At 41.8% G+C, this 21,938-nt stretch overlaps 2 protein-coding genes across 3 annotated transcripts in view; one reads left to right on the top strand and one right to left on the bottom strand.

Annotated features, from left to right (window-relative positions):
- The window catches only part of C4H16orf87 (chromosome 4 C16orf87 homolog), a 40,305-nt gene that overhangs the window by 6,386 nt on the left and 11,981 nt on the right, over positions 1-21,938 (bottom strand). Inside the window, exons 2-4 of one of the 2 annotated variants that reach the window (XM_063334455.1) lie at positions 12,322-12,441; positions 6,809-6,905; positions 5,283-5,465 (exon numbers count right to left, since the gene is read on the bottom strand). In XM_063334455.1, the coding sequence (XP_063190525.1) occupies positions 5,283-5,465; positions 6,809-6,905; positions 12,322-12,375 (334 nt within the window). In that variant the 5' untranslated portion in view covers positions 12,376-12,441. Of the gene's footprint in view, positions 1-5,282; positions 5,466-6,808; positions 6,906-11,130; positions 11,591-12,321; positions 12,442-21,938 lie in introns of those variants that run through there. The other variant, XM_063334456.1, reaches the window with a different exon arrangement.
- GPT2 (glutamic--pyruvic transaminase 2) overlaps positions 20,965-21,938 on the top strand; it is a 28,653-nt gene continuing 27,679 nt past the window's right edge. The window contains exon 1 of the mRNA XM_063334449.1: positions 20,965-21,725. Coding sequence (XP_063190519.1) covers positions 21,384-21,725 — 342 coding nt within the window. The 5' untranslated portion in view covers positions 20,965-21,383. The remainder of the gene's footprint in view (positions 21,726-21,938) is intronic.

The following is a 21,938-nucleotide window of genomic DNA, read 5'->3' as shown; positions in this document are numbered from 1 at the left end:
TCAAGTACACTAAGTTACACTACAGCATATAACAAAACTAATAACATAGTGCTTTCATAAATACCACTTACTTCAGTTCTTGGCTATTTATATCTCAGTTTGGCTAGCCATGGGTAGCTGACAAAACTCATTCAGAAAAAAGGAAAAAAAACAAAAACCAAAAAACAACAAACCAAAAGCCACAACAAGCAGCAGCTTTGTCAGCAGAAGACCAAGCTTGCAGAAACAGAGAAAAGGAATACATATAGAGCTTTAAGGCTGGTGTCTAGCTGTGGGACTCCTATCTCTAATTCAAGTTCCATGGTGGCCTGGATTAATTTACAATCACAACACGATGCTCAGCTGACAGGCCCCTCTGTCTCATTAACGCACAGACACACATGTGCACGCTCTTTTTGACCACAGCACACTGGCAGACTGCTCCACAAAGACACCTAAATCAGCAATGGGCAGGTGAAAGACAGAGCGGCATTGGAAAATAATGGAAAGTACCATGTGAAAAAAAGATCCCAGCATCTCATATCACCATCTACTCTCATGGTTGTTCCTTCAAGGCATCCGTATTCATAACAACTTTTTTAGGTTTGGCTTCACATCTGATTGTCTGTGTTACAGCTATGGACACTGTTCCAACAGACTACCATCCCTGTGAAGTCAAGTGCTTGTGGTAAGCAACTAAGCGAGAGAAACTGAAAAATCCTTTACCACTGTGTTCTGATTTAATACTGAGAGAAACACACTGCAACAAAATCCTCTACTTAAAGATTTCTAGACAACCTAAATCACACATAAGTTCACCTTTCCCTGCAAGTAAAATTCCTTAGTGAGAAGCCTGGACACACAAAGATGCATCAGTTTTTAGTCTGAAAACAAGAAACTTGCCTTAACAAAGTGAAACAAATCAAAGCCTATTTAGAATGTAAATTATTTCTGCTTGTTCCCTGGCTACACAAGACAATATTCTCTAGTGTACCAAGTTGGAAATGAAAGCTGGGAAACAGTTTCACTGCAAGTCCTACCCTGTAGTTTAAGACAAATCAGTTTCCATATGTACACTCAGTCTGGGTTGCTCCACTTCCTCCTTCACACCATTTACAAATTAACAATGCTGGGAGTTGTTCTAAGCACAGACACTATGCACACTGGTTATTCCACATTAACCCCTTCTATTTTCATATCTAATCCCTTCCCCTTTTTTCATACTTCCTGATCCAAACAAATCCAGACACCACCCAAATATGTCAGCACCCAGCAGAATCAGAAATACTTCCCCCCCCCGCTACTGTTAACAGCTTGTGGACTTCTTAGAAAAACAAAGAAACAAACAACAAAAAAAAACCCAACACACCAACTTTCTCAAGTTTCCCTTCTCCCCTGTCCTCCTAAAGTACTGGCTTGTTCTGAGAAACTTCAGCTTTAAAAATGGAAATCTTGATATCAAACGGTATGAGGGACTAACAGATCTGCAAGCTTTATGCATTATTAAGACATTTCCAGTTCTCATCGGTAACTAGTGAAAAGCTTGCACCTGCCTGACATTTTACTATATGCTACTCATAGGAAACCATGTTTTTTACAGACACTATTAAAACTTTCCGCTTCACAGTCTTATCTGAAAGTACTTTTGACTCACTTCTCTATTATTAGCAAAAGACTATCTTACAGAATCACAATAGTATTTTTAACATCCTACAAAAATGTTAAGTCTTTTAATATGCAACTGATAGGCTATTTAGGTGAAAATATTCAGTCTTTCTGGAGCATGACTCTCATCCCCAGATCTCCTGCAACCCACTAGATCCACAGCCCTTAAAATTGTGATCTATGTAGAAATCAAATATGGACCCTCCACCCTCACAAACTTTGTATGGATTCAAAATTCAAAGTTCTGACATTCACTATCCAAGATATTAAACTACTTCAAACATGCACATTGGGCAAGCAAATGTACAAGTAATACAGTTGGAGATTACTAGAAAAGGAAAACTTGGATGAAGAAACTTAATTCAGCTTAAGTTTTATCAGGATACTGAAATACATATATATATATCTTTATAAAAAGATTCACCCTTTGTTAAGTATCGAGTATGCTTTAGTAATAGACTCCAGGCCACTCTTACTGAGTCCCACTTGATGGTAACCTCTTTCAGGAGCAGAATAACCAATATCACTTCCTCCAGCACACAAGGGTGTTTTTTGTTTGCTTTAATATAATCAAGGTTGTTACCTAGATAACAAGGCAGGCTGGGAACCTGTCCAGCTGTGAATCACAGTTCCACACAGTAAAAAAAAAAAAAAAAAAACTACCACCACCCAAACAACAAACAAAAACACCCATACCACCACAACAAAAATCAGAATCAGATTATTATGAACTTTCAATTTTCAAAATATATTGTAGCATTTCTGACAAATTAAGTGACAATTTTGACAAGCCAAGCCTGCAGTGAGAAGTTCCTGTTTTCCAGGGTCATCACATGGGTCTGAAACACGTGACAGGAATATTCTCTAGCTCCCAGCACTCTGCCATATCCCCTCAATCTATATCAGCTTCCTCTTTCCTCCCCCTCCATTCCTTCTTAACTAAATCTGCAGAAAAAATAGCTTATTGTAAAAAGGCCTTTTGCTTCTCCTATTCTTCTTAATTGCTGTTGAATCCTGCAGCTCTTTGCTCTAATGTGAGCCAGTCATGAAGGACACAAAAGAACTAGTCAAAGGCAGAGACATAACTGGGAACAAGCACGCTATGCATGAAAAGAGCACGACACAAGCAAGGAAGCAAAGCTACAGATGTCACGGGTGTCATTGGGAAGAAAATTTTCCCAGCTGGGTTGTCTTCAAATGGACAGATTATCTGCTCTTGCATGCTATTATAGTTCATTCTCTGTCTTCCTGTTTTTCATCTACAAATGCATTAGGCATTGCAGAAGCCTAAAAGGCACCAAATATTTAACAGCCTTGCAAACAGTGGCCTCTCTTTCAAGTCTTTTGGGGCAAAGAATAGCACAATCTCTAGTGGCAAGTAATGTGTACCCAAAATATCCTAGAAATATGCAATAGGCAAGGAAATAATATAATTTAAGTCTAACACTAATGTCTTGCACTCCAGAGCTGACTTTTGACACTGTGCAGACTGATAGAAGGACTAGCAATGAGTCATACAAAAATCACTTTAATCAGAGTAGAGAAACTAAAGTTGCTTAATATGCTTTTACACGAACAACACTATCAAGCAGCAGGTTTGGTAAATTCTAAAATTCCACACTACTCCACAAGTAGTAGTTAGGCCACTTGAAAAGGGAGAAGTCAATGTTAGCTTGTTTTACAGTAATTACTTACAAAATGATGGGTTCTCTGATTAATTTATTTTTATACCCATGACAGCCATATGTATCAACTTTTTGTCTGTTTTTTTAAAACTGCCCAATAATCACCACAGTGGTCTACAGAGATTACAGTCTGACATAACCAAAAATAAGTCAGAAGTAAGAAAATATCCTAAACCCACTTATTCCTAACCACTAAGGTGTGCTGTACTGGTGAGGAGCAAAGATAATTACAAATGGGTGTGAACCCAAGCTCCGTACCAGCTCTGCAGAAGAGGCTGAAGAAGAAATAGTAGTAGTCATCACAGTACCAAGTAAAGGGGATGGTAGGACAAGAAGATTAAAGCAATCTTCTCAAGTAAGATTCAACTTAAAAAAAAAAAAAACAAAACACAGTACCAAACACCAAGAAAACAACACATCACACATGCACTCTTACACAAAGATGTCACTCCATCCGTATTTCTAGTTTTCTACCTCAGAGCACTGCCATATTGTCACACTTCGAAGTATGCAGCAAGAGGTTAAAAACATTCAGGCTAGTTTTGGACAGGAAAACATGTTCTCTAAGTATCTCTCATGCTTTCAAATTCCTGCTTTTCAGAGGCTATAAGATGTGCATTAAAAGAATGGATATTTTCTTTTGATTGCTTGGATAACTTTCCTCTTTTTCAGGGGACAGGAAAGAAGATTTAGTTTTCTAGGGCAACCCAACAAGCTCAAACCAAAGCTGTATGTGAACTAGACTGGCAATAAAATGCCTAGAAATTATTCTACAGGTGCTAGACAAAGTCTAGCTTGGATCAATAACAAACAGGGAAGCTCTGTATTCTGTGAAGCTACATACATCAATAAACCACATGCAACAGCGAAGAGATTAGATAAGTGTATTCTATTACAGTAAAGTAATTGCCACCCAGAAAACATAGAGAAATCAAATTCTATCTCCTCTTTTCACAGCCAAAGCACTAAAACAACAAAATCCCAATTTATACTTTGTTTTTATAGGAAAGAAGCTTTAAAAAAAAGAAAAACAGATTTACACTGAACAGCAAAGACAACAAAATCTGTTAGTGCAACACGGATTAACATCCATTTTGTTGACAAATACAGTGGCAGGGGAAAAAAACAATTGCATTTCTGAGTTACGCCACAAGGTATGTTTGATGGTTTGAGTAGTTTTAAGAACAAGATCTTCTGAGTATTTTTATGAAGTCTTGTTCTTCCCCTCCTAACTGCCTTCCAGCCTTTTTAAGTCTATGCTGTTTTGGATTAATTATTCCAGACTAAAATTAGTATCTCCAAAACCACACACAGCAAATGCAGTGTTAATAATCTCTTAAAAAAACAGGAATCCTAAGTGACAGTCACATATTTGAAGGGCTCCAACTTTACTCTATTGTGTCTAACAGTCTCTTTATTGTATGAAGATTGAGAATAACAGGTCACCAAGGAACTTCAATAAGCAAGGAGGTATTCTTTCCTCTAGAGTATTATTCTGCAGAAACATGGGACAAAAATTCAGGTCATAGTCATGACTCAAGATGCCCTTTTTACTTCAGCCCTCCAAAAGGTTTCAAGGAACTTTTTAAGCAATCCAATCATCCTAATCACACTCTGATAACAGGCATCAGTATATTGTTTGTAATTGTGATATAGAGCAGCAGTACCTCAAAAAAGAAAAAAAAAACCAACCAAAACCAAACCAAACAACCTACTAAGCCCTATAGTCCAGTGGCTTTCAACTGGTGACTAAAAATACAGACTTAGTTCCAATTAGACACTGGAACATAAAACCATAGGTCTCTACAGATATGTCCCTTCCCCATATTAAGATATTGGGTATTGGCTGAACTAGTCTAGTTACTTAAATGGTTTGAATGGTATAAAGGTTTATTGACAAAAAAAATCCTGCATAAAGAAAACACAATGAACATATTTCTCCAGTTCTCATACCTCTTTCCTCCTCGTGTTTTTTGGCTGAGGCACTCTTAGGTCTTCCTCTTCCTCGTCTGCTGTGATCTGAATGGCTGTTAGACCTGGATCTTTTCCGGTTTTCTAAGTCTTTATTTACTGCAGAATTTATCTTCTCTCGCTTAACTCTCTCTGTCCGTCTTCTTTTGGCCTCACTCTTGTTTTCTGTGCAAATTAAGAGATGGTATGATCTAAGATTGTTTTCATCTTTGTTCTTAATTTACTCTTAGTGCTTGCCCCACCCATTTACATTTTTTTCTTTAAATCTCTTAGCAAAAGTGGTTAGATATCTATACCTTTACAGAACAATTACATCTGCATCATATCCATGCAGAAATTAAGGTGTCAGATCCAGAATGACACCTCACTTCTCGATTATAAGCATCAAGCCTTTTATTACTCCAAATGCATTTTGCAACATGAGACATTTGCTAGTATACAAAAAGTTCAGCTTCCCACAATAAGATGGGAAATAAGATTATGGCTTTCAGCTTCATTTGGTAACTACTTTATCAACTTTCAACTAAACAATCGGGAAGAGGGAAAGAAAATTGACGAATACTTCCAAACAGCACCACAGACATCGCTTAACCTCCACTACCTTGAAAATTCAGTTATCTAGCATAATGTCATGTAATTCCTACAAGCTAGTAAACTATAAGTATCCTTCAAAATAATGATACAAAATATCAATTACTTAGTCTCCATTTTGTAGGCCTGGTAGGTAATTTTAAAAAGTAGACATTATAAATCAGATAGTTGGTTTGTTGGGTTTTTTTGTTTGGTTTGTTTTTGGTTTTTTTAAAACATCTTCCCTGACAGGTGCTTGTTCTGACTAATTCCTACTGGGACTGGAGGAAGTGATAAAAAGGAACACAAGGAGAATGTTAATCATGCCAGAATGCATATTCAATACTCAACTGACTTCTTACTGTGCCCATCAACAACAAAAGATACACAAGTTAGGCACAAAAAATACACTATTTTTTAATTTAAGCATGCAGAGAGATGCAAGACACAGCTGGGTTTAGATTAAACATACAACAAATTTTACACAAAGTACAATTCAGGTGTTCATAAGTAAGTACAACTCAGCATAACTTCTTCAAAAAAAGAGGATTTTTACTTTCAGAAAACCCAGCTTCAATCAGTATGTACTGTGAAATCTGATCCCTTTGGCACCTCTGGACATTTAGCTTCAAAATAGGATTAACAGAAGGCTTTCCGTAACCTTATGCACAAGCTAACCAATATGCACAGCTAGAATATACACAGAATAAATGCCAACATCACTAGAACAAAGGAAGCAACACTGAAAACACCCACTTTCCCCCCCCCTCAAAATTCAAGCAAAATTAACATATTAAAAGTCTACCATGCACAAATTCAAGGGAAAGTGAATTAACAACAGTCAATTTACACAGAGAAGTAAAATACTCTATCCTTTGCCTCCAAGAAACAAAGGGAAAGAACCAGTGCCCCCTTCTTCCCATCTCTGTAAGTATTACCTGTGATGGGTGGTGATCTCTCAGCACGTTTAGCATGCAAGAGTTTTCGACTAATAAATATATATCCACAGGGACATGATTTACATGCAACAGGAACCTGCAAAAACAAAAGGCAAATATTTTGGATCATTTCAAATTATGACAAAATTCCTGTCCAAAGAAGAAAAAAACCTAGTAACTCACACTTTTGTCCTCAGAGATACCTCCTCAAATTCAGTCTATACTGCAAACTATGATCCGTACTATTATACAATTGTATTTAAACATAGTAAAACCAGGTTCTGCTGTAAATTGCCCACCAAGTCTTTTCTTTATGCAGTTGTTAGAAATCAAGCTTGAAATGTACAGCTGTTGTGACCACTTTGTTCTCAAACCCTTTTCCTCAAACTGTCAAAAGGGAGTGGGGGAAAGTGAAGAGAACTAAAGCAAGGGAGAATTAGAATAGAAATATAATTTCTCTTCAGTGTTCTCAAATATCCTCACAGTCAAATCAGTCACACATTCTCAGTTTTGCTTCCTTCACTTGCTTAAAAAAAAGTATTAAAGTATGAGTTAAAACTGTCAGTATATTCTGAATACATTCACTTTCAGAAGTATTTGGAAGCAATTCCTTTAGAGAGCAAGAGCAGCTTTAAACAGGAGGCATAATAGAGCCTGAAGCAAAACAGATGCACTTGTACCACGCTCTACAACACGACTGTAGACAAGGCCGGGTGGTTACAGAAGGATCTAGTTAATTCAAAATGCAAATAACCTACCACAGCTAGTCAAAAGCTGACTGCAGGCTGAAGACTTTGAGACACCACAGCGCTTCTGATCAACTAAGCAATCAGGAGCAGTACATTACAAGATGAGAAAATCTGGAAATGCCACACTTGCATGAAAAGTGACAAAAGTCTTACTCCGAACAATTAAAAAAATTGATGCTGATAAATCACAAGCCTCATTACCTTCACTTAAAGCCAAGATCTTTCGAGATCTTTTAAAGTAGTAAGGAATGCACCATATTGCTTTGATTAGGTTGAAGACTGAAAACAAATCAAAGCAAGTTTAAACAGAGATCTGGAAGAGATTAACACACATTAAAGTCAACTCATGTTGAAGCACGACAGCAGGGAAAAAAAGCAGGAGGTAATTTCTCAAACGTAATTCTTTAAAACAGGTCTCTACAAGTTTGTCTGTGTCCACTGAAACAAACAGTACAGAACCACAATTGCCTGCTCAATTTTACCAGACATGCAGAAGAACCAAGTTCCAATGTTCTACCGGACAGGAAAAAAAAAAAAAAAAGGATCTGTGAAATTAGTACATGAATTTGTAAAGGGGAACTTAACTGCTACTCAGAATAAACAAATTATTTTGCCTTCTGTAGCACATCCTAACTCCTGTAACTTCCCACTACAAACAGCTTACAGATAGACTTTTGATACAGGTTTTATATAATTAGAGACTTTAATTCCCTTTATGGGGACACTGACATAAAACCAGTTCTAATCAAGGTTTATTGAATCTTAAAGCTCAGAATTTTGCAGACCTGTGTGCACACTTATCTTCTTGTCCATAAGTCAGTATGAGAGTACTAAAAAACACTAACTAGCAGATAGTTTGTATTGTTAAGGTAATAGGTAAGGTAATACAGGAGTTCCATTTAAGCCTATTTTTGAACACCTCGGTCTCTCCAATAATTATATTTCCAGGCACAGTCTAAAAAAGAAAAAAAATGTGGGGAAAACTACCCAAGGAGATTGGAGCTGACCCAAGGACTGGAACAGACCCAATATTTTTCAATAAACTTAACTGTGTTTAACAGAACAATATTGTTCACATATTACCGGTTTGACATAAAGGTGTGTGTGTCATTTAGAGGGGGATTAGGTGGGAAGGGGTTTATTCACTGAAAGATACCAGTTATGCTTTGAAGGCCTGCACTGATAACACCCTGTAATATAATTATTATGGCAATATAGTCCTACAAACACTATTTTACTCTGTTTAACTTCTTCCTAACCAAAAAGAAATTGAGTTTACCATACAAGAAAGTTCACCTGAAGCTAAATTAAGAAGTGATAATTATTTCTTATTATTAACTGCAAGTACTTCACGTTCCCTATTTTAATGGGGCTGTGCTTTGGTTGTAAAATGACATCAAAAACCTTCTTTTTTTTATTTAAAAAAAAGTCTAAGTGGCAATTACAACAGAAAAAGTTTAAAAACCTAAGAATGTTACTCAATATTGTACTCCAACATTTGTGGCTGCCTAAGTATTTGCATGCATGCCACTTCTAGTAAAGAAATCAGAAACAAATACAAATCCCTTGTTTATGGAAGAATTTAACAAACACTAGTACATGACACAAGAGTCACACAACAGCTTCCCCACACTCTGTAAAGGGCTGACTTGTACAGAAGGTTTTAGTTTCTTCTCCTCTCTCAAACATTTGGCACTGGAAAACAAGGTCCTATGAGCAACGTTTGTGCCGGGGCAGGACACATATGCACATTAATTACGTTAGCCACAGAAGAGTTGCTAACAGAAAATGTACACTGACATATGCATCATGTGTTTTAGTTTTAAAGCACAAAACAAAATGAAAGTTTCAGTATCAGCTTTAAAAGCCTACAATGTTTGCTTACTTGCTTTTCCTGTCATTGGTGGTTTGATGTTCACTACAGTTATTTAAAAAAAAAAAAACCACGGAAAAAAACCCACTACCACTCTCATATTCAACTTCTCACTCATTTTAATTTATTTCACCAACTGAATAGCCAGAACTTGGCACAAAATTTCTTCTCAGAAATAGTACTTCAGTGACATGCTTAACGTGAGCATTTGCAATGGTTTATCTGTTGCTCAAAACATGAAATGCCTCACACACAGCTTAACATTCCAAACTGTTCCAGGATGAGCAGGAACACTATAAAAACTACATAAGTCTGAACAAATAAGATGACTTTTTAAAAAATCTTTACAAGCAAAGAAAAATGGCATGAGATTATTTTTTTAAGCATAGCTAAAATAGCCTATACCAGCCAAGTTTCAGGAACAAATAAGAGAAATGTGTTTCCCATGATTACATATAAAAGCCTCTCCTCCTACCCTGAGCCCCACAGCAGCCTTCTGCAGCACTGTGTTATTGTTCCAGCAGAGGAGTGCTGCTGAAACAAAACTGGCCTATTTTTAATAGTAACATCATTACCAGTAAAAAGCATAAATTAAAACAAGCTTGTGATATATATAGTAACAATTCAAATCAGCTGTTGTTAACGTTTAAGTGTAACCAACTCCATTTTGTACACATAACAAAACTGCAGTGAGACATAAACAACAGCTCAGACACACATTTGGACTACACGACAGAAATTGCAGCAAAGGTCTCAATTTTGCTGTTTCTAAACTGCTCCATGAGAAAACAACACAACTGAACACTCTTCCAACAAGCCTTAAGCATATTAGTCATCCAAAGGACAAACTACATTGTATAAGTTACCAAGTTCATTATATTTTTAATACATTACATAGTTACTAAACAAGACTAGCACATAACCAAACAGTTCTGCACGTCGCTTCAGCACAACATAGCTGTTACATTGCCCTGCAAGAGGAACACGATATTTAATGCACGTTCCAAGCAAGAGACCGCAAAGGCAACTTATTTACTTCACATAAACATTGCTTCACAGCGGCACGGAGACACACTTAATTTTTTCTCCTCCCTCTAAACCAAACAGCTCGGGCGACGGCTTCTTGCACCGCTGTTGCAAAGGCGCAGCCGGCAGCACTGCGTACGACGGGGCGGAGTAGAGAGCGCAGGAAGCGGGGTCGCGCCCGCCGCCGCCGGGAGCCGCTCGCCGGCCGGGCCACGGCTGCCAGCGGCCTCCCAACCCCGCCCGGCCCAGCGAAAGGTCAGTGCGGGACAGCGCGCACCGTAAGGCGGGCAGGCCGGAGCTGAGCCGGCCGCGCCGCTGGTCCCCGAAAGGCTGCTGCTGAGGGCGGCGAGCGCCGGGGCCGCGCTGAGGGAGCGGGTCCCGCAGCCCCAGCCCTCGGACCCCCCCAACAGCCGCTGGCGGGGCTGAAGCCCACCTGCCCCTGTTCCGCCCACGGCTCCCACCCCTCCCTCGGGCCAGAGCCCCGACGGCAGCACCACGTCCCCGCACCGCCGCGGGGCGCCCCCGGCCTGCGAGGGCAACCAGCCCCGACAGCGGGCCGCCGCGGGACGGGCGGAGGCAGCGGGGCCAGTGCCCCTCCCGCTCAATGGCGGGGGGACGTTTCAGCCCCGTGGCCACTAATCCGATCGGGGGCGCGGGCCCGGCAAACACCTCACCTGCTGGTCGCACTCCGGGCAGGACTTGGTGGCCATCTTCACTTTCTTGGCCCTGCTCGAGGACATGCTCGCTGCTGCTGGTACCGCCGCCGCCGCCGGAGCGCCGACCGGACCGCCCCGCCCCGGGGAGGGCGGGAGGAGCAGGGGAGAGGGGCAGGGGAGCCGGCGCAGCCTCCGCGGGCCCCGCCCGCTGCCGGCGCGGCCCCTCCGACAAAGGAGCCGCTCCCTGGCCCCGCCGCCGCCGGAGGAGGAGAAGCCCCGCCCACCCCGGCGACGGCAGAGCTGGGGCGGGGCGGCGCGGCGCGAGGAGCCGCCGAAGCCGCCGCCGGATTGGCTGCGCGCGCGGGGAGGGCTGTGGCGGGCGGGTAACGGCCGCTCGCGCGCCCGTAACGGCCGCTCGCGCGGCCCCGGGCTGAGGGGAAGCGGGGAGAGCGGCGGCCGGGGCTCGCGGTCGGCGGCTGAATGCGAGGTAAAGAGTGACGGGGCAGCGCCTTTGTCGCCTCCCTCCCCAGCCGCACCGGCAGGACGAAGTGACGCTGGGGCGTTCAGGAAGCGTTAAACGCTGGGGTTTTTTTCTGGTCTTCGTCTCAATTCAGAAAAAGACTAAAGCTGAGCGGGAGGGTTATTGCTTGCTCTCCCTTTATATGTGAAAGTCTGGTGGTTCAGCAGTCAGGGGGTTCTGTCATGCCTTTAAAAGTTGTTATGCTTGCAAATTTGATGTTTTAGTATGGTTTTTTTCCCATCACTCCCACCTAAAGATATGAGTAATGTAATGTAAACTAACTATGCTTTTATGTTTCTTGTAAAATACATTTTTAAAGAAATATAGCAGCTAGAAATATTCATTTCAACTCCAAAACTCCTCGAAGATACAGCTCTTGGGTTGAAAATTCACATCAGCACATAAAAGCTTTGTATTCCTACAAAAAGTTTATATCAGAATCGTTTACCTCTGGAGTTAAAAAAAGAGGAAAGCTATAATGACAACACTGCTATTAATAGGAGTTTGGATGATTTTTTTTTTTCTTGTACTACTAAATGTCTACAGGAGAAAAATGCAGCAAAGTCTCAAAAGAAAATTCTTTTTGAAGAGTAGCATTTAAAATAGCCTGAAGTACAGCTGCTAACAAATATTAAAGAACTGCACTGGAACTAACCGTGATCATCTCAGAGCAGATTTCTCACACTTACCATTTGAAGTGGGAGGCTGCAGTGCTGGCTCCAAGGATGATCACCCCAAGTCATCTACTATCTTCTCTTGTTGACAACTTATCTCTGTGACTATCAGGGGCAGATCTCCGATGAGAGCTCCTGGATAAAACAGAATAACAGAACTCTGGACTGTGCTATTTTTCAGATGCAAACTGAGGAAATGCAAAAGGGGTTTAATCACTTCTAATCTGTTTAGGCTCTGCTGGCCTAAACCTGGCCCAAGAGAACATCTTCCCACCCTTCCCTTAGCAGTCACCCTGAAGAGGGAGGAGCCATCTCAAAGCATCCTAGCCAAGAGGGGCATACCTTGTAATGGACAGAGACTCCATGAAGAAGATTATGATCCATATTTGTACAAAATACTGTACATCTCGCTGTACTTGATTTCACAAGTCTTTAATGTAAATATTTATATCTTTGTGTATTCACTAATATACACAAGTTAATTAAAGATACTGGAAAATCTATTCCGGTAATAGACAAGCTGTACTGTTTCTTGGTTGTTGTTTTGCACTCTTCTTAAATGAACTGATTTAATGTAAAACTGTTGTGAGATTTAAATGACCAGAAGGATCTGTTTGATAAATGTTTTTTCTACCCATTTTCTACTGGAAGTCCTACGTGTCACAGCTGACTGCAGTGGAAGATTTCATGCTATTGCAATGCAAAGGATTTCGATTTCAGGTGATAAAACAAATGCTGATAGAGATTAGTGCTCCAGATACCTTTATATTTTCACTAAGGTAAAAAGTAAAGACAATAAAATAACCTCAAAATTTTGATCCTAAATTACTCACATAAAGCAAAAGAGTATGGATGTTTATTAAACTATTCTACAACTAAAATCTTCCACCACCGGAACACATAGTAGTTAGACTTTAAGTGCAACGCTTGCTTCATGCACGCTATCACAAAATGAAAGCAATGCTAGAATGGATATAGGAATTGTAGGCAAACAAAAGTAAACTCATAAAGTACATATGGTCTGAATATAATTGTAAGTGTTTTAAATCCTGAATACTGATAGTGAGGGAACATCACTGAACTCTGGCTATCATCTCTCCACACAAATATACTCGGGGGGGGGCGGTCCTAGATGCTGTGGGTATCTAGATGCTGTAAGTTACAATGAGCCTATGTAAGTAGTAACTTTATCTCATATAGATACATTTAAGATACAGGTACGCCGTTTTATTTGATCTGGTTTCCTGATTCTATGTCCAATTCCTCAAGTATAAAACCACCCTTACTGCAGTCTCATACACAAATTTCTCTTCCTGAAGATGGCAGTCAGTGTTGTCAGAGAGCAGTGTGCTACCACCATACCGCTGCCAGGACCAAAGCAACAGGAAAAGCACTAGACCTCTGCTATCTCAGCAGGGCCTGAATTTCTAAGAGGAAAATTACATTTATGCCCTAGAAAGTATCCCTCAGTTTCCCAGTTTGTCATGCCATCCCTCTCCATCCTTACTACCAATACTATATGATGAATAAAGAATCAAACATCTTATCGTTTGCAATATCCTTTCCTGTGACAGTACAACCTACTGATTTTTTTCTATCCTTCCCCCTCCGTGAGTCTCTGTCTTCAGCCCAGTTCCCACGAAAGGGCATGAGAACAGCGTACTTGTGAGCACCTTGGGCTCCCCCAGGTGTGTGTTGTGGTTTCTGCGTGAGCACAGAGCTACTGAATTGGCTGATTTGCCCTTTTCCTTTTCTTCTTAGTATTTAAGTTATGTCTCAGAGGGTGGGTTTTGTTTCCCTTCTCCCTCTGCATGTTGTTTTCAGCCTGTAGCAATCCATTACCAGCAGAGGCCTCTCTCCAGAGACAAAGACAAAACAGGTTTATTTTTTATATAAACCACGACTGTTGCCAAAAGCACAAATGTGTTCTATGTAGGCAGGACATCCAGATTTCATTCCTGAATCAAGACCAAAGCCATGCAACCAGGACCTTGAGACTACTTTTGGATTATTTTTTATTTGTCTTAAATGAGAAGGTCCAGACACAGCAAAACACAGACTCTTTCAGTATTTCAGAGGGGCTTTGTAACAGCAGGGGGCTTTGCTGTGTATAGTAACAGTATCTAGTAAAGAAGTTAATGAATATACAAGAGAACTAACAGATCTATTACAATACCCTGCCTTTCTGTACAGAGCAAATAAAGTAGTCAGTGACAGCTGTTCAATTATTCTAATACAAACACAAATATTTTCCTTATTGAATGCAAACAAGAGAGTATTTGTACCTAAACAATTGATTGTTAAGATTTACCAGACAGATATTTTTCTTGTTATTCTTATTTATTGACACATTAGTTTTGAGCTCTGAAAGTCCAAGACTATTTCTTTTGCATTATTTCAGAGGTTTAATCCAGCATTGACAAAAAAAAAAAGCAAATTACCTTTTAAGGCTACAGGTACCTCCTCTCTGAGAGTCAGTAATGAGTGGCACTTGTCAAGTCCAAGCCTCATTTAAAATGGGTTTTACACTAATTTAAAATAGAAAATAAGAAAGTTATGCCATTTCTCTATGAAAAGCTACACATGAATTTTTAATTGTCTGGTCCTGATGGCTTCTTTTCTTTGCTGTTGTTACAACATAGTCCAGCTGATCTGAATGGTCTGAGATCTTGGGGCCCTTCCCCGCTTCACTGGAATGCCATGTATATGCCGGCCACACCAGCTTCTTGCACACTACACTATTTTGGCATGCAACTATAATTTTACAAGAAAAGAATCCCAAAGTAGGTCCAATTCACATATCTAATCCACATCAGATTTGGAGAGTGAAGCACTACATAAGTTTCATTTCTGCTCCCCACCAGGGACAATTTGGAAGCATTCTACCCTCCTGCAGCAGAGCTCCCTGTGAGCTCTCCTGTGAGGGCTGACAGCCTCAGACTTGCCTACGAGCTGACAACACGTAGCAAATTGAAAAATTCCTAAAGTGCTGTGCAACCTTGTGTCAGAAAAGTTATAAAATGCATCCTGATTAAGTAACGAACTCCTAATTAGTCAGCTATATTCAATGGGGCTTTTATTCTTTCCACAGATTAAGTACTATCTAGAGAATTATTAAGTTATATCTAAAACACATCGGTATTCATACCAAGAACAGAATGTATCAAAGGAAAATTACAAATAATAAGAACAGCTAGATGATAATATTTGCAATGCTACCATGGATTAATCGAAGCTATAATGTTACAGTATATAACTGGTAAGAGAAATGTACTATATAAAAACCCATTCATCATACAGACAAACGTTAATGCTACTTTCTATAATTCCAGTTTTGGCAATTTTGGTAATCACAACGGTTTGCAATACTTAATACTGTTACTATGCTTCTCATCAGCACATTTCAGGGTAGCTGTAATCTGAGTATCCTCTGAGTCCTTTCATAAGAAATCAAAGTTGTGCCTAACAAGTCCTTTGAGAACCCATAACTCTGAACTTGGGCATGAACAACATTTAAGTGGTATAAATGTTGGCTTTGTTCTCCAAGTACAGCTAAATATTGAGCATTTCCCAATGACAAAGCATTTTGTAACACATTGATGTCTTTTGGTTTCACGAGGCCCACGTTCAGGTTGACGTCCTGTCTCAAGTTTAGGTTTTGCACATTAGAGCTTGCCTGAAAAAAAGACGACCATGCCACCAGCGCCAGGTTCTACCAACACAATGTAGCTGCTATTTCAGACAACTATGACATAGTCATGAGCCTGCTCAAAGCGTCACTGCATCACCAAGCTTCCCAGGTAGTCAAGGCCCACTCTTGCTTACAGTCCCTGCATCACTTTCCCATCTCTCCAACTGAAAGTCAGCATCACTTGTCCACCACAATGTGTGGTGACAGAGTCTGATCAAAGCCAAGCCCACTTCAGTAAACATTTTACATTTTTTTAAAGAAGTTGCATCTTTTCAATACCTTTACTGTGCTTCTTTTTGTAATCAGAAAGAAACATTTTAATTTCTAGCTCCTGTATTGTAGTAAGTTGCTATATTAGTAATGGGAAAAAAAATCCTTGAACTTTTCCCATCCACTGCTTCATTTTACTTGATTCTTAAAGTAAACGTGTCCAATGCAATGACCTTGGCCATGCAATTTATAACAATGAGTTACATGTCACTGAAACCCTCCAGGGGTAAAAACCTGTTGGGAAGATCCCTCTCTAATCAAGCTGAAGCATAACCTACAAAATTAGACTTATGGCCCAGGTAAACAATGTGTTTTTTAAAAAAGATCTATTTGCTTTGTGAAGCAAGTCAGCTTTAGATGAGATTTTTTAAATAATATTTTATTAAAATAGTAATAATTTAAATTATTTAATGCCAGTAGCATCTACCATTCCCTAAGAAAGGCTTCCAACATTTTATTCTCACATATCAGGCCTTTTTCATGGGAAACTTTATTAAAATTCACATGTTGTTTAGAACAGTTCAGTTTCAACAAAATCATCACTTTTCAGCAAAAATCTTCTGAGCAGTTTTAATGTAGTGTATATAAAAAATGCTTCACAAAATAAAATTACATTATTTTCATAGAGCACCTTTTCAATTAATTCTTAAGAGCATTCAATAGACTATTTCATATACTCCTTTTTGAGTTTGTTTTTAGGGTAGGGGGTTGGGCTTTTTTGGCTTTTTTTTTTTTTTTTTTTTGCATATCACAAGAGAATGAGAGCTGGTAAACATTAAGATATGAAGTCACTGAACTGGCACTTTTTCCACTGACTGAACTGAGCTTTGGACCAGATCTTAAAGTTTTATGTTCAGTTTGAAGAACAGTAGCAACAGTAATTTCTCTGAAGATGCTCATTATACTCTGAACTGCTACCATCAGCAGTATTCCACAGGAAACGACCATCCTCCATACCTGTACAACATGGAACACAGAAAGGGTTTGATCTTTTTGCCTAAAAAACCCATAGTTTTTGTACTGTGGTTTCCATACTTAATGTACTTAGAGTACTCAAAGAATCCTAAATATCATTAACAACACTTTGCCATTTTAAGCTATTAGGAGTAATTTTCTATCCCGTGCCTTTATTTAAATGAAACAGCAGAAGAAAAATGAATGCCTAGTTACCACATGCCATTATTGTAATTACGGGGTTTAAACCATGCAACTCTTCATGACAAAGAAGCTTGCTGAAGGTCTGCCAAAATGGAAATGTGACAGCAGCTGTTAGTCTATCAAGGTCTTTTTCCTCCAATTATCTACCTTTCTATGCATTTATGCATTTGCTGTTGATCTGTACCTCCAGCTCCTCACCATCAAGATAAAATTCTTTATTTTATCTTCTTATGACTGCAAGAAAACCATCCTATGTCTTTATGACTAAAGATGGAATGCAACACGGGGATCAAGGAACTGCCCTAGGTAAGCAGTAATTGCCTGGCTTGTCTGAAATCTGTGTTCATACGATTTGTACAGGACACATAAACTGTCTGTTGACCAGGTCAATTGATCACCACAGGCCAACTTGCAAAAGCCAAAATCTTCTCTGAAGGGTATAGCATGAGCCTGTAATGATGCGTGCCATCTGCAGCTCAACTCTGGGGGCAGCAGAGAGAGAGAAAGAAGATTTCTGTAAGTAAATACAAAAAGATACTTCATCCTTAACAGGTCATTGCATGAGATTTTTACAAACACGCATTAACTAATTTTACAGCTCATGAGCTAAGTTTTCTTTTCCTCATTTTATAGGTAGATATGCCAAGCCACAATAAGTCAGAGTGCCATGCATGGAAACACAGTCACACTGACATCGGAGTGGAATGCTGACTCTCCTGAAGTCTGCAGGAGCTTTGCTGCTACCTTCAAAAGGCAAGAAGATAGGCACAACTTTGCCTCAACATTGCAAGTTCATCATACGCTACTTCCTTTCCTGAAAGTATCTCTATTAAAATAACAATTGGAGACACATTTATCATAATCAAAGCAACAGGTACTTTTTCTATAATACAAACAAGACTTCATGTTACATTGAACATGGAAAGGTTTTTTTCATATTACTTATTTCCTCTGTGTATTTCTTAACTTAGGAAATCAATCAGACTATTGGATTTCAGGTTCGCAAATGTTTTACTAAAAACGTATGCTTCGGCTTGTGCAACACGCATTTTAAGATTGCTAGCCTTATTCCAACGCTGCCGTGCTATGTCACCTGCTAACACGCAGCATTACAGAATTTGCAAACAGGGTGTGAGGTCTTGCTTGGATGGTCAGGTGGAGGCAGAAACGGAGGCATCAGGCAGTCTGTACCCTTCCTTCCTGGGGGATCAATCGGAGACACTGTGGCAGAGCCAGCTACAAACTTTCTGCTACACCAGCTGTTTGTGGGGGGCGGGTAGGGGGTGGAACAGCATTGTGTGGACCAAGAGCAAAGGTTAATTTGTGTTCTTCCCCCAGCAGAATTAGTGGTTCCAAATCTGTTGGGCTTCAATTTTGAATAGGCTGGGTAACATTTCAACCTCGATTTCTAATGAACCCTGAAACACTCACACTGAAATCAAGATGGAAAGTCTACTTGTATACACTGAATATAAATATTAGAATTTAAAATAAGTTGGACATTTCACGTCATCTGATTAAAGCTTACTGCAAAATCAGTTCTGGTTTTGGTTTTGTGGTAAAATTGACCTTGACAAGTCTTACCACAGCTTAAAATCTTTTCTTCTGAACTACATTTTATCAAACCTGGAAAAAAAGTACCATGACCCTGCTTGTTAATTATCAGTCAAAAAGCTGGATTCAGGTAACACTGAGCTTTCCAGATACATGACTGACGACAACTTTAAAGGGAAAATGTCGAAATACTCAGGCTCCCAAACTTGACATTTCAAAAGTTAAAAGGTTTACAATATGGTGTGTGTGTGTGTGTGTGAAACAGTCTGAAGGAGATGCAGACTGTAATGTCCCAAAACAGTTATTGAAGCTGCAAATAAACAAAAATGTCCTTCTTGGAAATGGAATTTCTAACATACAGGGCTCCTCTGGGTCATTTTTTGAGCAGAATTTTGGAGGCAGGATAAGCAGGCTCAGACACACTCCACTAAACCTTCACAAGCTGAGCGCTGAACAAGAAAAAGCTTTCAGTACAATCGGTACAATGACTGCAAATACACAAAATTTAATTCCTGAGTAAAACAAATGAGTTTTCTGCACCATCTCAAGATGCTCCCTTCAGCACCAAAAAAACCCATCCCATTTCTGTTATTTTGTTAACTGTGAATTGACTAAAATTCTCAAGTAGCAATTATTTTTAAATTAGCACAGAGCAAGAGCTAAAATATTGCACTTGTAGAATAAGGACTGGAACAAATTACTTATGAACTATGGCAAGCAGAAATTCGTTAGAAAGAAGAAAGAATAAAAACAGCAAAAAGTCTCGAGATATTATTGTATGGGACAAAATAAAATCAAATGCAGCAAAAGCAGCTTGTTTTCTCTTCATCAACCAAGGAAAGATACCAAAACCACAGAGGACAGAATCCAAGTCTCAAACCATCTAATTTAGGCACCTAAAATAGGAAGCTGGTTTTCTATATTCTCTGTAAGCCAGTGGAGAAAGTAAAAAGAAGGTTCTACAAAAACAATTCACAAATAAGCCTGATTCACAGCCCAGGCTCCTACTCAGGGAGGTAACATTAGGTCATAGGAATATTCCTGAGTGAATGTTCCCTTATTCCACTCTCTGAGCACAAACAAGGAGTCTCTTCTGGGCACCCAGGACGGGTAAAACGGGCCTTCTCCTCCCCTAGGGCAGCAAGGGGAGAGCATTTACCACTCTCTCCCCTGAATTCTGCTGCTGTTGTATTTCATGGCAGATCTCCAGTCATTTGCTACAAAAGCTGAGCTGAACCCGAGAGATAAAAACATTTTCATCATCTGGAAACAATGAGGAAACTGTGAGAGAGGACCAACTCTCTCCTGCGGGAGGGAAGGACCAGTCGAAAAGCTGCCCTGGCAGGGGGACGGGGTGTGGGATGGGGCCGCTGGCGCCCAGCCTCGCTGCCCGATCTCTCCCCCAGCAACAGGTGACCCACCCGCAGCCCCCCCGCCGCCCGCTGCACCTCCCGCGGCATTTCCGACGCCACCGCCAAGCCGGGAAAACACACCGGGAAGATTTTTTTTTTTTTTTTTTTTTTTTTTTTTGGCCCGACGGCCAGCGGAGAATCAGCGGGGGCAATACTGCATTCCCCAAACCGCAGAGCAGAAAAAAAAAAACCCACACGCAGACAAAGGCAGCGCTCTCCGCCGCGGGCAGGCGGCGGCACGGCGGGACCCGCCGCGGCAGCCAGGCGCCCCCCGCCCGCCAGGGGCTGCGGCCCCCCGGTCCCCGCCGCTCCCCGGCTCCGCTCCGGGGCTGGCACCCAGAACACTTGGCTTCGCCGTTCCCTTCGGAAACGCCCCTGGGTTTGCTCCTTCCCCGGTCCCACCCGGCATCTCCAGCACCGGGAGCGCGCCCCTCGCCCGCGAGCGGCGGCAGACAATGCGGGACCCCGCGGCGGGCGGGCCGGGGGGGGCTGTGGGCGCGGTAGTTCCCTGCCCATCACCTGATGCTGTGGGCAGGCGCAGCCCAGGGCTGCAGGAACTACAAAACCCGCCAGGCAGCGCGCCCGGCAGTCTCGCTGCTGCAATCCCCACCTTCGCACGCCCGGGGCCGGGCAGGGGCGGCGGCGGCGGTGGGCGCCGGCTGAGGAAGGATGGTTTTACCCGGGACTCTTCCGGAGCACTAGCGCTTTCTGTTGGGGAGAAGGGTCTGCAACCCTATTCTGATGCAATCGTGGGATCTATGGCTCCTCTGGTGGCATCGCGACGCTGCAAGATCAGTTGTATCCGTTGCAATTAAGTTTGCAGGATCTGGACATGGGAGGATCGAGCGTGTAACTGTGCCAGCTCCTCGGCGTTTCTTCTCACCGCATCTCTCGCTCGTGTGCGCCTGACGAGCTCCCAGTTCCGATTACAGAATACACCGATCCCCAGCACTAGTATCCTTACTCTGGCTTTGTGAACTACCGGAGGGACCATGCATCGATTTGTCTCGGTTGCCAAGCAAACTGCGGCAAGCCTGGGCTGCCAAGGGCCGGGGGGCTGCCGAGGCGGAAGGAGAGAGATGGCTTTGCGCTGCGCCGCTTGGCTGGCGGCGGGGCGGCAGCCGCGGTGTCCCCGGCTCCCGCCGCCGGCGCGGGAGGGGACGGTGCGCCGGAGCAGCGCTGCCAAGGCCTCCGCGGTGAAGATCACCGAGAAGGCTAGCAGGGAGAAGATCCTGACGCTGGAGTCCATGAACCCGCAAGTGAAGGCAGTGGAATATGCAGTGCGGGGCCCCATCGTCCTTAAAGCTGGCGAGATCGAGAAGGAGCTGCGGAAGGTGAGGCAGGGGCGGCGGGGGATGCAGGGCAGCGGCGGGGGATGCAGGGCAGCGGCGGGGGATGCAGGGCAGCGCCGGGCAGGGCAGGGCGGGCTCCCCGCCGCCCCGGTCCGCTCCGCTCCCCGGCGTTGCCCGCCGCCGCCACCCGCACTGGCCCTGCCCCCGGGGCACTCCTCCGCCGCCGCCGCTCCTGATTGGGGCGTCGGGGGGCTC

Source organism: Chroicocephalus ridibundus, chromosome 4 (genome assembly GCF_963924245.1).
Source record: "Chroicocephalus ridibundus chromosome 4, bChrRid1.1, whole genome shotgun sequence".
Lineage (NCBI taxonomy): Eukaryota > Metazoa > Chordata > Aves > Charadriiformes > Laridae > Chroicocephalus > Chroicocephalus ridibundus.
This window is presented reverse-complemented; position numbering and strand designations above follow the sequence as displayed.